The sequence below is a fragment of the Phodopus roborovskii genome, unplaced genomic scaffold (genome assembly GCF_943737965.1).
Source record: "Phodopus roborovskii unplaced genomic scaffold, PHOROB, whole genome shotgun sequence".
Lineage (NCBI taxonomy): Eukaryota > Metazoa > Chordata > Mammalia > Rodentia > Cricetidae > Phodopus > Phodopus roborovskii.
Window position 1 is genome coordinate 13079593 of NW_026126409.1, and position 14636 is coordinate 13094228.

Here is a 14636-nt window from a genome sequence, read left to right on the forward strand (position 1 = left end):
AGCTTTATTAGATCGTAAATAATATACCACCACAACAAATGTTGCCATATGCTTTGGATTTCTGCAAGGCTACTGGTGAATATGCAACTAGACGGACACATTAAACCTATCTTATTCTCTATACTCATTGTCTCTTACCTTTCCACCTGATAACTCATCTTTGCTTTCATTCTAGTGGACAACTTAGGGGCATACATGACTTTTGAAGAGAGCATAAGCTTCCAGGGAACAATTGTGCCACAAATCATTTAATCAACTTTCCACTTCCATTCCCACCCCGGGGCTGGTGAGAAAACTTAGCACGTAAAAGTGTTTTTGCCAAACCTGACTACCTGAGTTCAATCCCAGAACACACAGTGGGCAGAGCTGTCTTCTGCATGTTGTCCTCTGACCTCTACACTATGGCTCACACACACACACACACACCCACACACACACACACACACACACACAGAGTCAATACAAAATACATGAATAAATGCATAAGATTTGAACTAGCCCCCAGTGTGAAAATTCAGACTTCTAATCTCTCTTTGCTTTGAACAATTCCATAGTTAATAACTTGGAGCATGCCAATCTTATGACATAGGAGACAGTTCACAGGGAGACTGACTAGATTAGACTTTCTGGGCCCAGGTGGGTGTATTTAGAGCTGACCACATCCTCTCTCTGCCTTTAGTCATGACAGCTAGGCTTGCATGGCTGACACAGGACATAGATTGATAACTCCATGACAATAGGATAGATGAAAAAGGGCTCACAATTCACTTTTAATTTGTGTTTCTAAGATTAGTAGAAGCTGATGCCTTTCTTGGTGTTGAGAGGGTTGCATGGTTGTTTTGTGAAATGCCAATAACCCTGTTTTGTCCACTTTCCCCTGAGGTATTTATCCTTTTTTTTTTTTAAACTAACCCATGAGTCTTTTACATATTAAATAAATGAATTCGCTGTCCACGCTATCAGCTGCCATTGTTTTCTTAGTTCACTATTTGTTTTCTGACTTCTCATGTGGCAATTCTGGCACGTATACTTTTGAATCTTATAAAGTACAGCCAAACAATTTTTATGACCCTGGGCCATATGTATAACTTCATAGGGAAAGAATTCTCCTATGTTGTCTATATTTTTATGTTCAATTTTAAATTCTCTATGCTTCTGGAATTTAGTCAGTTCATTTCTCCTTAGCAATACAGGTGATCTCAACAAAAATAAGAAAAAAAAAAATCACAATGCACTAACTCATCAGGCCCGCTGTGCTCCGTGGATTAGAGAAGAAAATGTTGCTCTGATAAAAATGCCCTATATCTAAGTGTTCACTGCCTCAGTCGCCATCCCATGTGGCTGGGGATTGCTGAGCACACTGCTAGCACAACAGGAAAGAGAATCTTTAATTTAAACTAAATACAGTTTCAACTTAAACATTTGGATGTAGACATAGGCTGGCAGCAGTAACTAACCACCCTGAACAAAACGAAAGGTCAAAGTGGTGCATTGCCACTGGGTGAGGGTCTGTCTCACTGTCCCTGGCCTCGGTGGTCTGTCTTGCTTACACCCTCATCCTGTGTGTCTACACTGCTATTTTTCCTTCTTCATGCTTCATACCATGTTCTTCATAATCATAATGATTGTACAGCAGTTCTTCAGTTGAGAACGGTCCTCACAGTGTCTCCTCACCATAGAGTCTTTTCCTGGACCTCAGTGTCGACTACATTTCAAATGCACCTCGGTGGCTGCCTTCTGTGTTATGATCTCTTCAATTTCCTCTTTGCAGGAACTATGGAAATATTTGCAGCCAACCATATTCTGGGCACAGTTTTATTGCAAATTTTCATATTTTATATTACTTATTCACAGGTTTGATCATGTCCCCCAGTAAAGTGTGAGCTTAAGTTTGGCAGAAGGTGTCTGTTTTGTTATTCTACCATTTACAATCACCATAAATATGTTGATGAGAGACAGCATTGCCTGATTGGTAATTCCTGGTGCTGCTTCTGTAACACAGTGATGGATTTCATGCTCTCTGATCCTTGGAGCTCTACAGCTCTACCAGAACCGCTCAGAATTTATGAATCTAGGAACTACAGCACTCTTTTTGGCAGGCAAAAGCATTTGTTGGGGCTGGATATGATTTTAAGCACTAATATCACAGCTGGGTTAGGATAGACTCATCGTAACTATCCATGTAGCCCGAGTCCCAGTTTTCCCATTTGTTTCCTTGAAGAGATCATTGGAGAACTCCATCACGTGCACACCAGTGGCTCAGCAGCAAAGAGAGCACTGTAGACAAGGCCAGGACCAAGGACAGCACCGAATGGGCTGAGGCAGCACCTAGGACAGCACCCTGGATCAGGACAGCTCCCTTAGGCTGGAGTCAGCACCACGGACAGCATCCCTATGCTGGCGGTAGCGCCAAGGACCAAATTAACTCACTACAAACAATACAAAGAAGGCCTTCAGGAGGACATTAGTAATTACAGCAGAGTAAAGAAGACTCAGGGGAGCTGCCACTCTCCATTGCTGTTGCAGGCTCACACTGGGTGTCTCTTGGTCCTCTAGGTGCCTTCACTTTCCCAGAAAGTCATGTGCTAGTTACTGAATACACTAATGAAGCAATACTTCCTTTTCCGGGGGTCCAGGGAAGGCCATAAGGATGAGGATAGTCAAAACTTCCACAACACAGACCCGAACTCCTGAATATGCATAAGTGAGTGTGTTCCCTGACCTACAGAGCAAGGCGACTTGATCCAACATAGCAACGGAAGAAGCCTGAGAGAGACTCTTTGTGAGGTGTTAGCACTGACATGGCTATGACTCAGTGTAGTCCCAGGAAGGATTTCTAAGCCCCAAGTGATAAGTGTTCATGCATGTACCTGTAGGAGAATGAAATTCGTATATGTGTCCTGAAGTTACTTTCACAATGGAGCATCCTTAATGGTGGCACTCAAAGGGATTAGGTGATTTGAAGAGCTTATAACATTCTTCTAAATGAACACACTACATTTAATTTCTCCACTTCCTACTCATGTTAATGGCAAGAAGGTTTATCAGGGATTATTCAAGACAATTTTTAACCAGTTTTGGGTTTTTCCTTATATATATATTTTTAATACTTTCATATATACAGATCATTGTATTTGACCCTAATTCACTCCTACTGTCTTCCCCATACCTTCTCCCCTTGAAAAAGCTGTTCCTTCCCCTGACAGACCCCTTTTGCTTTCATATCACATATTATACACACATGTGCAATTAAGTGTACCTTTGCATATGATAAAAAATGCAATATTGTGCCTCTCTACCCCAACATTAACCTCTTTTGTATTTCCCTAGTAGCTGAGGACCAGGCTATTGTACCTTAAGAAACAATAATAACCATGAAAATTCAAAATGTTACAGCAAGCATGGCCATTAGTCAAGGAAAAGAGTAAACATTTTCCACAATTCCATCAATAAAACAGCCACTGTTAAAACTCAATAGAATATTTAAAATCTGAATTTGATCACATGGCTGGAATGCTTTTCTCCCCTATAAAGTAATACCACTCACATACTTAATGGCCTGACTTTAATGCATGAAAACATTTCCTCCTATGAATATACCACAGAGAACCAATTTCACATGTTGAGTACTCAAATTTATAACTTGAAGCTCAAATGAGAATAGCCTGATACAGTTTTTTTCCCCTCCCACATCTTAGAGAATGAAGGAAAGTTGGCTCAGGCTCCCAATTGCAAAACCCATGACAGTCAAAAGGCTGCCTACAAGATGTAAAACATCTCCAGGCAACACTTTCTCATCAACTGCCCTGTCCCTGGCTACAGAAGCCATTCCTCATTTGTACTTTGTCAGTCCAGATGCCAAGCATCACTTAGCCCACACTCGAAGAGTGGAGTGATTTTAATGGGAAGCTGTGGAGTAGTGTCAGATTATTTCCTGCTCAGTCTTTGCCTTTATGGTTTCCCAGTCTGTTCTTCTTGCATCTTGCTAAATTGTCCAAACATTAAAAAAAAAAAAAAAAAAAAAAAAAAAAAGTGTTCCTACACACCTTCAGCCACTCCAACAAGTATACGACTTAAGGGGGAACCAGCTTCCAGTTCAGAGTTTCCATTGACAATAAGCCAAAATGAGGTACTCAGATAATGGTACCTATGGTTTGTGACATAACACGAAACATGACTGATAGTCTGTGCATGATCAATGCATCCAAAAGACTATGTTGACCAACCTAGACTACAGTACCAGTTACCCACCATACTTGTAGGAGAAAGGAAAACTTTCCACGATACAAACAACCTTAAGAACTTTACATAGAGATGAATCAAACATGCCAGAGGTATTGAGAAATGGCCTTCAGTTTCTCCTTGTATGGATTTTGCCCTTTATGAAACATCAGTCCCTCCTTCAGTGCACAATTTGCCTAAAAAAAATAGCAATTTTTCTAAAGACAGAGTGAAGACAATGCAAAGATAATATGGTGTATGGAAAGTTGCCTATCAAAACCTAATGTGAAATCTGAAACATTGAAACCTGTAGAAGCATTACAGGATGATAGGTCACAGGAAAGGGTTTTCTGAATAGGACCCTATTTACACACAGAGAGAGGTGGGGAGTGTGTTTAAATGAAATCTTCCCATCTGAGCTGACAATGCTCCCCCAAAATTCAAGTACTATCTATCAAAACCCACAACGCAAGGTATGAGAAGCTCTCTTCTGAATTGTTGATTGGGCCTGCCTAAGAGACTCCTAAAACATTATAGTCCACCACTATTGCCCTTGATTGCCTCCCTGAAGTGGTAGGCTAAGTCTCAATTGCTGAAGACACCATGCACTTTGGACACAGCCTAGATGACCTGAGCTGGTACTGGCCTGAAAGCCTCCTCTCTGAAGACCAGCTTTCATGGTACCACGAGGATTGATGCAAGCTCCCAAGGGAGGGAAGCAGCCAACAGTCTGGCCCACCTATGAACCACATCAACCACCATGGCCCTATAACACTATGGGTGCAGTAATGGCACACACACCTTGGTGGTAACCAACAGCTTTCTAATTGGCCTTAAGACCCACTCAATAAAAGGGAGACCTACCCAACTATCTGGTGTAAGAGAAGTCATGGATCTTGGAGAATAACCTACACCTACCACTTTACTAAACCATCACAATCCCTAACCATATTCTAAATATTTATACTCATAGATAAGTGCAAGTCACACACTTGATCCAGGAAACTTCTGTTTGCAATAGATGGAAACCACTGAAGAAAACTATAACTGGTCAAAATGCAGAGAATAAGAGCTCGAGAGATTGTGTTGTACTCAATCCCAACTGATACATCTATAACACAATTCTTGCACCTAAGGCTCAGGAATCATTGTACAAGAGGGACCAGAAAGAGTATAATAGTTATAGAAACAGGATACTTGTTAAGACTGTAGCTCCTAGAAATGTCAAAGAAGACACACCCAGAAAATCTCATCAACATGGTTGCCTACAGAAGGCCTGAACAATGATGACATGTTAACATGCCAGAGGGAAAGCTTACAAGGTCTTGACCCTAGACCAAGAACCATAGACGACTAAGGGATGATAACAGCTGAAGTAATAGTCTTCTTCAAGGGAGAGCACCCTCCCCTGTCTCCAATTGGTTACCTAATACCAAATGGTTAGCCCTGAAATCATACACACACAAACCAGTATATGGATTAAGCAGGTTGCATTTATACATTCAGAAGTATACATACATACATACATACATACACACAGAATATACACACAACACACACACACACACACACACCAGTATATGAACTAAGCAGGTTGTATTTATACATTCAGGAGTATACATACATACATACATACATACATACATACATACATACAGAATATACACACAACACACACACACACACAACACACACACACACACATCCCAACCCCACATGGAAGAACTCAGAAAGAAAAGAGGCCATGAATTTGAGATAGAGCAAGAATTGGAGTACATTGGAGGGTTTGCAGAAAGGAAAGCGGGGAAGAAATGGTTTAATTTTAACTTCAAAAACTAAAATTAATAAAAGTTGATAGAAGTGCAACGTTAGCTTTAGGGACTGACATATTAGGGAGGAACAAAGGAGTTTCACCTTCTGTGCCTGTACATTATGTGGTCCAGGCACATGACTTTTGAGGAATTGTCCCTTAGGTTAACACGACTATTCTGGTTGGAATTGGAATTGTGGGGGCTCTCACTGCAGGTTTCCCTGCTGCCCACTTCTCCAGGATAAATCTGTCAAAGAACAATACACCAGGAGCATCAACTGTTCTCCCTGAGTCAACAGAAGCTAAACTGGTACCAGAGGTTGTCAGAAGTCAATGTAGTGACTGTGGATAAGGTGGCAGTGGTAGAGGCTACTGTTCTCACTGTAGCCGAGCCCAGGCCTACTCACATGTCCAGAACACAATGTACAAACGAACCCAATGAAAAACTTCATGGCGGCCTCCGCGGGGCTGGGTGGCGCTGACCCCAGATGCCCTCCACTGAGTAGGTCGACTCACACTGTGTGGAGAATGAGGCAGCCCTGCCAAACTGAAGTGTGTTCTGCTAAAAGTGTATACACCCGGCACTGAGTGCAGAGAAACGCTCATACCTACAATCTGCCCTTACCTGCCAGCCTGTGACAATGCTTGTGTCCTACTGCCTCTGGGGTCACATTCTCGGGCGGTGTCTCCAAAGCAGGAGTCTGTGGTGTCCCCTTATCTTGTCCACTTGAAACATTAGGAAAAAGTCTCTTCAGTACTTTTTCAGTAAACACTACAAAGGCAACAGATTAACAATAGAAAAGATTTACTACATTTACTTAAGTTACATATGGTGTTCATTCAAAACAAAGGCATCCTTACTACCCAAAAGGCAAGTGGCTGACTCCAACACTAGTCACAGACCCTCTGAGAGTCCCTAGCTCATGCTCTCAGGCCACTATGCTGATGCTGCTTAGTGGATGACCTCCCAGAGCCCCTCAAGTGACCCACACAGGCCCCGGCGCTTAAAAGATGACCCACGTTGTGTTTGTGGGCCTTCTCAAGGCACAGACTTGCAGATAGGAGAGGATGCCAGGCTTGCCAGGGATGAAGAGCACTCAGGGCTTTACCTGTTACTGCGCATGCTGGAGGCACCTGTGCTACATGACTCTGCTTTTCCCTGATGGGGGTCAGTCTTATGTTGCATGTTTTTCCTATGTTGAGCAGTCTATGAGCCACCACACACTGGGATTGGCATTAGATTCCAGAAACCAGCTAGACTGGACAGTACATCTCCCATACTCTAAGGTGTGACAGGTTAGCTATGAGGAAAGCAGCAGGGGATGGAAGGGCAATAAGGCTGTCTAGGTGGAAGCCCTGCCTCAGCTCTCACTCCAGGCCCCGCCCCCTACGAAAGCTGCCAAGGGTTAGCTCCTCCCAGAGATGCTCAAGACCATGCCTGGCCTGCAGGGTATTTAAACAGCATCTTAAGGCAAGGCCATGTGGCTCTTTCCCAAGACCGCCTGGGAATGCTTTGCTCAGATTAAAACCTTAATTCGGTTTGATTTGGCCTGATCTGATTTACTGCACCGGCATAGTTACCCACTACCGGGGAATAATTTTACGTATCACACTCCCCGACATCTCTCCTTTGAACTGGCAGACAATTATCTGTGGAGAAACAATTGTGCACAGGTCCTACAGCTTTAGCGTGAATATGGAAAGTCTTCACTTTATTATATAATTTGCACTCTCATGATGACTCGGTATTCCAAAACCTTGGGTAGGCAGTGAAGATGAAGAATCAAAACAACTTAAGGCAGTGATTTGCAATGTGAAATATGAGAAAAGGTGAGGACAGTGGCTTGCACGTGAAGTAGATGAGTTTTCCTTGTCATTCACAGAAGCACTCTAGCTAGAAAAGGATCACACTCTCAAATTTGTGCGGAGTATCTCTTTAATGTGCTTATTTAAGTGGTAGTAAATACAACAAATACGACATTGGTTTGCTTTTTTTTTTTTTTTTTTTTTTTGTGTGTGTGTGTGTGTACTCCCTATTCTTTCTTCTACAAGTTTCTGTTTCAGGCCTAACACTGAGATCTTTATCAATCTGGAATTGATTTCTGTGCAGGGTGAGAGTGAAAGACCACATTTCGTTCTTTTACAGGTAAACATCCAGGCTTCCCCACATTGTTAAAGATGCTGTCTTTCCTCCCAATGTGTATATTTTGCATCTTTATAAAAAATCAGGTGGCCTCACTTAGATTTGGCTCCTTAATTCTATTTCCTTGATTAATGTGTCTGTTTCTGTGCAGGCACCATGCTGTTCTGCTACTAAGACTTTGAGGTATTAAAATTAGGAATGGGCTATATCTAGCATTGTTCTTAATGTCTGAGATGGTTTTGGCTATCTGGGGTCTCTTGTGAATTTAAGATTTTTTTTTTTTTCACTTTCTCTTTAGAATTGTGTTAGAATTTTGACAGATTGCATTGGATTTGCAGACTGTTTTTGATAGTAAGCCATTTTCACACTATTAATCCTGCCAATCAATGCATGTACATGGAGGTCTCTCCATCCACTGGTGTTTTCTTCAATTGTGTCACACATGTGCACACATACACATGCATGCATATGCTCTCTCTCTCTCTCTCTCTCTCTCTCTCTCTCTCTCTCTCTCTCTCTCTCTCTCACACACACACACACACACACACACACACACACAAAACCAGGTGCAGAGTGAAGTATGAGACTTCCAGATCAATTAGTCTGCCAAGGTTTTCCAATGAAGATTTCCGGGTCAACACAAGCAACCTGATAAGAATGTGCTAAAGAGCAAAGATTAGGAAGCATTTTCCACAGAATTTAATTAATGGCAGCTTTGTGACAAAACTATTAAATGCTCCAGGTAAAAATAATTAATACAGATGTACCAACCTCATGGGAACTTTTAAAAGTAAGGTAAAAGGAAGGAACAAGGCTATGATTGGCAGTGGGAATTTCTTTGAAAAGTAAGCCATACTGCAAACCATAGCTGCAGCCTCCTCAGTACAGAAGACAGAAGAGATGAGCTGCAATCTCTAACCGTGCCCTGCAGGACCCAGAAGTCAAGAATGAATTTGTTACTACAGTTAGCCAAGACCAGAGAATTCTAAGGCCTCCCGGCCTCTCCACCACTTTATTTCTTACTTTCACCTGTGGGACTTCTGCAGGTGGCTGTACCTTTTCTAGGAATTTAGAAAGATGGTTCTTATCTCAGGAATAACTTTCAGGCAGGTAGGGGGTGGTCTGCATCATGGATGAGACCCTGGAAGAGCTCTTGAGCACCAGAGACTCCACTCTCTATCACTCTTGGTCGGTCGGTATGTCTGTCTGTCTGTCTGTCTGTCTGTCTGTCTGTCTGCCTTCCCCTAACCTACCCTGGTAAGTGGTAGGATGCTCTTGGGCCCTGCCTGTGTTCCTTCCTTCTTTCTGTATGTTCTGACTGCCTGATTCCTCATATGCTCTGACCATCTCCTCAAAGGGTGAAGTTGTCTCTAGCTTGTGTATTTCTAGATCCGCTTCTAACAGCCTACTGAACACTGTACCTCTCAGCCCCCTTACTCTCTGGTATTTTAACAACCAACCCTCAACTCACTTTCTCTTCTTTAAACCTTGTGCCTTCCTAGGCTAGTCTCTCCTTGGCTAAGACATTCCTGGATCCCAGTGTTCTGGAGACCTCACCCCACACTCTCCCCCATGCCTTTAACAGGAACCCTGGCCAATGCAACCACCATGCCGTCTGTTCAGGTCTTCACTAACCAGCCATTCCATCTGACCATACTGAAATCTTTAAGAGGCATGACTTGCTTTCCAGTTTCCATGACAAAACCATGGACAACAGAGAACCCCTGTGGAGCAACTGTCAACACTGGCCTGTGCTGGTACAGGCTCAGCAGCATCTTACTAATGATGCAATCATTTCCATATCTAACATCTCTCCTAGCCCCCATTTCTTCCTTTGTCCTATAAACCAGCAGTCACTTCTATTTACCTTGCTATTTATGTTCTTGATGCATTTTGAAGATCAGTGTCAGGTATTTTGTAGACTATTCCTAATTTTGGTCTCTGATATCAGACTCAAGTTCTTCTAATTGGACAGCACTGTTGTTTATGGGGAGATGTTTTCAACACATCAACTAGGTTGAGAGTCTTAGTCTGCCTCCTTTCTGCTGACATTAGCCTCGAACACAACTGGAGTCTGTTGGCTGGGATTTCTTCCTGAAAAGTTAACTGTGTTTCCCTTTCCAGTGAGCAAATATCTCAGGGGAAAGATTTTGGGCCTTCATGCCTCTTCTCCACTAAAGTCAGTTAAGTCAACTGTGGGTCTTGCTTATGGCACAAATAGCTGAGGGACTCAATGCTGGTTTCAATTCTCTTCTTTCTTCTATATTTATTATATGGGATCCTTCTTTAAGGAAGCTATTTACATTTTCACAGTTTATGGGTTATTACTTTTTATTACTCATTCATTTATGCATTAATAGATATTCATTTATTCTGAGGGTTATAGCTCTGTACTATTTTCATGTGTTTTCTGGCTCAGATTGCTCCATCACAGCAGTTTGCTCCGTTAGTGTGGGCCAGTGCCCTCTGGTCTGCTCCACTGTCATGAACACACAGCCACCAGCATGTTCCACAGGCTACAGTCTAGATCTGTAGTCAGCACCTTCTCTGTCACCAGGTTCAGGGCACATAATTGCTCATTGCTATTCCTGTTTATCCTTTGCTTAAAAACGGCTGACTGCTTTGCAGGAATAAGCAGTTGCAAGCCACAGAAAGCTATGTCTAGTCTCAAAAGCAAACTTGAAGGACAGTGAGATGGCTCAGAGGGTAAAGGCGCTTGCTGCCAAGCCTGACCACCTTAGTTATAACCCCGGAATATAGTAGGAGGAGATAGTGGGCTCCCACAATTGTTGCTGGTATTGTTGTTATGTTTGGGTGCATCTAAGTGTGTGCCACATAATAAATAAATAAATAAATGAACAAATGCAAAATAAAAGAAATCTTTAATCTGAATAGTAAACTGAAGCAGCACAGACATAACTAACAGCAAAAATGCTGATGTATCAAAAAAAAAAAAAAAAAAAAAAAAAAAAAAAAAGAGAAAAAGAAAAAGACACATCCATGCTATACCCATCTTTATCATTAGACATGTAAGATGGCAGAACTAATATTAACAGTAATGACTTGGGTTATCAAGGAGACCATAGAAGGACTTATAAACGCAGGAAAATTGATTTGCATTTTTAAAATAAACATATGCAATTTAAGTATGTAAGTCCTTAAAGTTTATATCTCAACTTTTTATATAGAAGATAGGAATGGTAAAAAATGTCATATAACTTCAAGTGTGCAAGAGTCAAGACATCTTCTAAATATACATTAACCAAACGACAATCTTCCTTTATGAATTGAAAGTGAACAGTGTTCAAACAAAACAAGATAAAAACAAAAGAGGAACCCTTTCATTACCCCAAACGATTCTAGTAAGTGCTCTGTAAGCCCACGTGGCCACTGTTGACTTCCATGCCATGCTGGGATTTTTATCACTCACAAGCCTATCTTTGGCTTCCAGTCACTTCTCTGTAAGAGGGACATGTTCTGCAAGTGGCATGCATTCTGGAAATCCATTTCTGCCACCATCCTGCTGAGAACATTATGGTAGAATGAACATTTAATCCATGAGTTAAGGCACGATGCTGATATTAAATGTTGGCAGATGGTGGCTTTGAGTCCTATTGTCTGTAGTGGTTAACTCTCATGTTCAACATGATTAAATTCAGAGTAAACTAGGCACAGGTGTCTGGGTTTGTCTCTGAGGGCATGTCCATGGAGGATTAAGTGAGGAAGGAAGATCCACCCTTAATGTTAGGGTACCATCCATCTGTGGAATGGGCCACAGATTAAATAAAAAGGGAAAAACATAAGACAACAAACAGAACTATAGTGTTTACTTCTCCCTGATCTCTGAGGAATTCAATTTGACTAGCCACCTTGTCCTGCAGCTGTAACTCCCACACTGTGATAAACTATACTCTCAAACTAGGAACCAAAATAAACCCTTCCTTATAAAGTTGCTTTTAGCAGGCATTTTCTCACAGAAATGAGGAAAGTAACTAATGCAAAAATTGGTATCATAAGTGGGGCTTCTGTTGTGACAAACCTGATCATGTACTTCATAGCTTTGGAACAGGTTTGTGGGGAGGGTGTGGGAGGTTGGAACTCTGGGCTGGAAAGGTCTGAAGGTGATAGAGCTTAAATGGCTATTGCAGTAGTTCAAAAAAACCACAATGCTAAGAGAAATACAGATACTGGAGGCCCAGGCCATGAGGTTTCTGAGGGGAACAAGGTCTCTAATGTAACAAGGCTAGATCTCATTATGTACATTCTGATGAAGAATCTAGCTGCTTTTTGCCCATGTCCTGTTAATTCGAGTGAAGCTACATTCAAAGTTAATGGACTAAGTTGGTTAATAGATGAAGTTTCAAAACAGCCATGTTATAGCATGGTTACTGCTCACTACTCTTAGTATCTTGAGTGGGAGAACAGAAATACACACACACACACACACACACACACACACACACACAATTTGGTGAGGAAGAGAGCATGGGCAAGTTTAAAGTTGCAATTAGGGCAGGTGAGAAGAAAGCAGCCATTAAACAGAAACCGAGATGCTACCCACTGAGGAAACAAGATAATGGACCTGAAGGAAAGACCTCATTCCTCAAGCGATCCAACTTCTAAAAATGAATATTTATTACAAAGAGCCTGAAATGAAAATGTGATTGAAGGGATTAGCTGCAAAAACCAAAACCAAACCAACCAAACAAACTGCCTGGGCAACCCTAGGGTCTTCCACAAAGGCATACGGAGGTCATTACAGCTGGTAGGAGGCCAGATTACATCTCAAAATGACAGAACATGGCAGGATTTTCCACATGGTGCCAGTTTTGCAAGCATGCAAAATGCAAGACTTATGGACTTATGGATTATGGAGGCTTGCACCAAGATTCCGGAAAGCAGCTGAGGACAAACAATGTGTGTGGTAGGATTGAATTTCCTATGAGAAAACCCTCAAAGGTCACTGAATACATCTAGGAAACTAAAGTCTAAGATGCAATGGTGACTCTGGGATGTCAGAAATGCCAGGATCATAGAAGTTCAACATGGAAAGGTGCAGATATGTTCTACAACTAGCCCAAAAGAGAGGTGGCAGAACCAGAGGGGTGGAAATGCCCAAGGCCGTTGGAGCCCGGATGATGCCCCTGCAAATCTCAGATGCTGGACATGGAGCTATGGCATTTGGTGTTTGTCCTCTTGGGTTTGCATCTTGCTTGGGGTCCTGTCTTCCCTTGATATTTTTCCATTCTTCCTGTTCAGACTAGAGAGGCTGAGTTTATGTCACTGTATTTGAAATATGTAACACTATCTATCCCCCTGAGATTGTCTTGAGTCAGAAGAGAGTTTGTACTTTTGAACAATGTTGAGACTTAAAAGATAGTGGGACTTGGAGACTGGAGAGATTAAGAGCTTAAGAGCACTGGCTGCTCTTGCTGAGGACCTGGGTTCAATTCTCAGCACCCACATGGCAGCTCACAGCTGTCTGTAATTTCAGCTCCAGGGGACCTGACACCTATGGCAAAACACCAATACTCCTAAAATAAAAATAAGCAAATGAAAGCTGGTGTGTTTGGGCATCAAACTGATAAGGGGTGAACGTGTGATTATCAACCGTCATTGTCAACGTAGGATTCAGAAGTACCTAGGAGATTCATGTGTGGTTTGTCTCTGCAAGATTTTCTGAGAGGGACAGCTTGGGAGCAAGGACAGACCCTGGATGTGGACAGTACTGGCCATCCTATGGGCTGGGATCCCAGACTGAATGAAAAGAAACAAGCGAATGTGAACTAAGCAGCAGCAGTCATTTATTTCTCCCCACTCCCTAAACCCAGCTGCATCCCTGTCGACCATGCCATGCTCTTGCTGCTCACCCCGACCTTTCCTCACTGCTGTGCCTTCCTTGTCACAGGCTCAGACTGTGTGACCGAAGACACCCTCCCTCCCACCAGTTGTTTCTGCTACTTATTTTGTCATAGTGAAGAGAGAAGCAGCTAGTGCAGCATCTTTCATGTATTATTAATGAAGTAAATCTGTAAGAGCAAACGCAGAGGGCCTCGAAGGGATGTCAAAGTGGTTTCTCACTAAAAATGGGAGGCTTTTGTCTTTAGCATTAAGTTTAACTAATAAATATTAATCCAATTTAATCCCAATATCTTGACATCTAAAGTAACTTTGCCAGAAAATGTCTAAACATTTCCAAGTGCCGCAATGTAAAACATAAAGTATCTTTTGAAAATAGTGTGATCTTAATTTGCAAATCATTTATAAGACAGCAAACCTTATAGACCAAAAATAAAATATCATTAATTATTTTCTATTAACAAATATCGCTGGAAGGTTTATTCATGGGCTTTAGTTTAATCCCTGCACTTGAAATCACAGGGTGGACGCTGAAACTGGAAACAAGATTTTGTGGATACTGGACCTGCTACCTAAAAACCTATCCTCTAAAACAGAACACGG

The 14636-nt window shown here is 42.0% G+C and overlaps 1 protein-coding gene across 1 annotated transcript in view; it reads right to left on the reverse strand.

The window, feature by feature from the left end:
• The window catches only part of Erich1 (glutamate rich 1), a 55660-nt gene that overhangs the window by 31955 nt on the left and 9069 nt on the right, over positions 1-14636 (reverse strand). The window contains exon 2 of the mRNA XM_051182069.1: positions 6657-6803. Coding sequence (XP_051038026.1) covers positions 6657-6803 — 147 coding nt within the window. The remainder of the gene's footprint in view (positions 1-6656; positions 6804-14636) is intronic.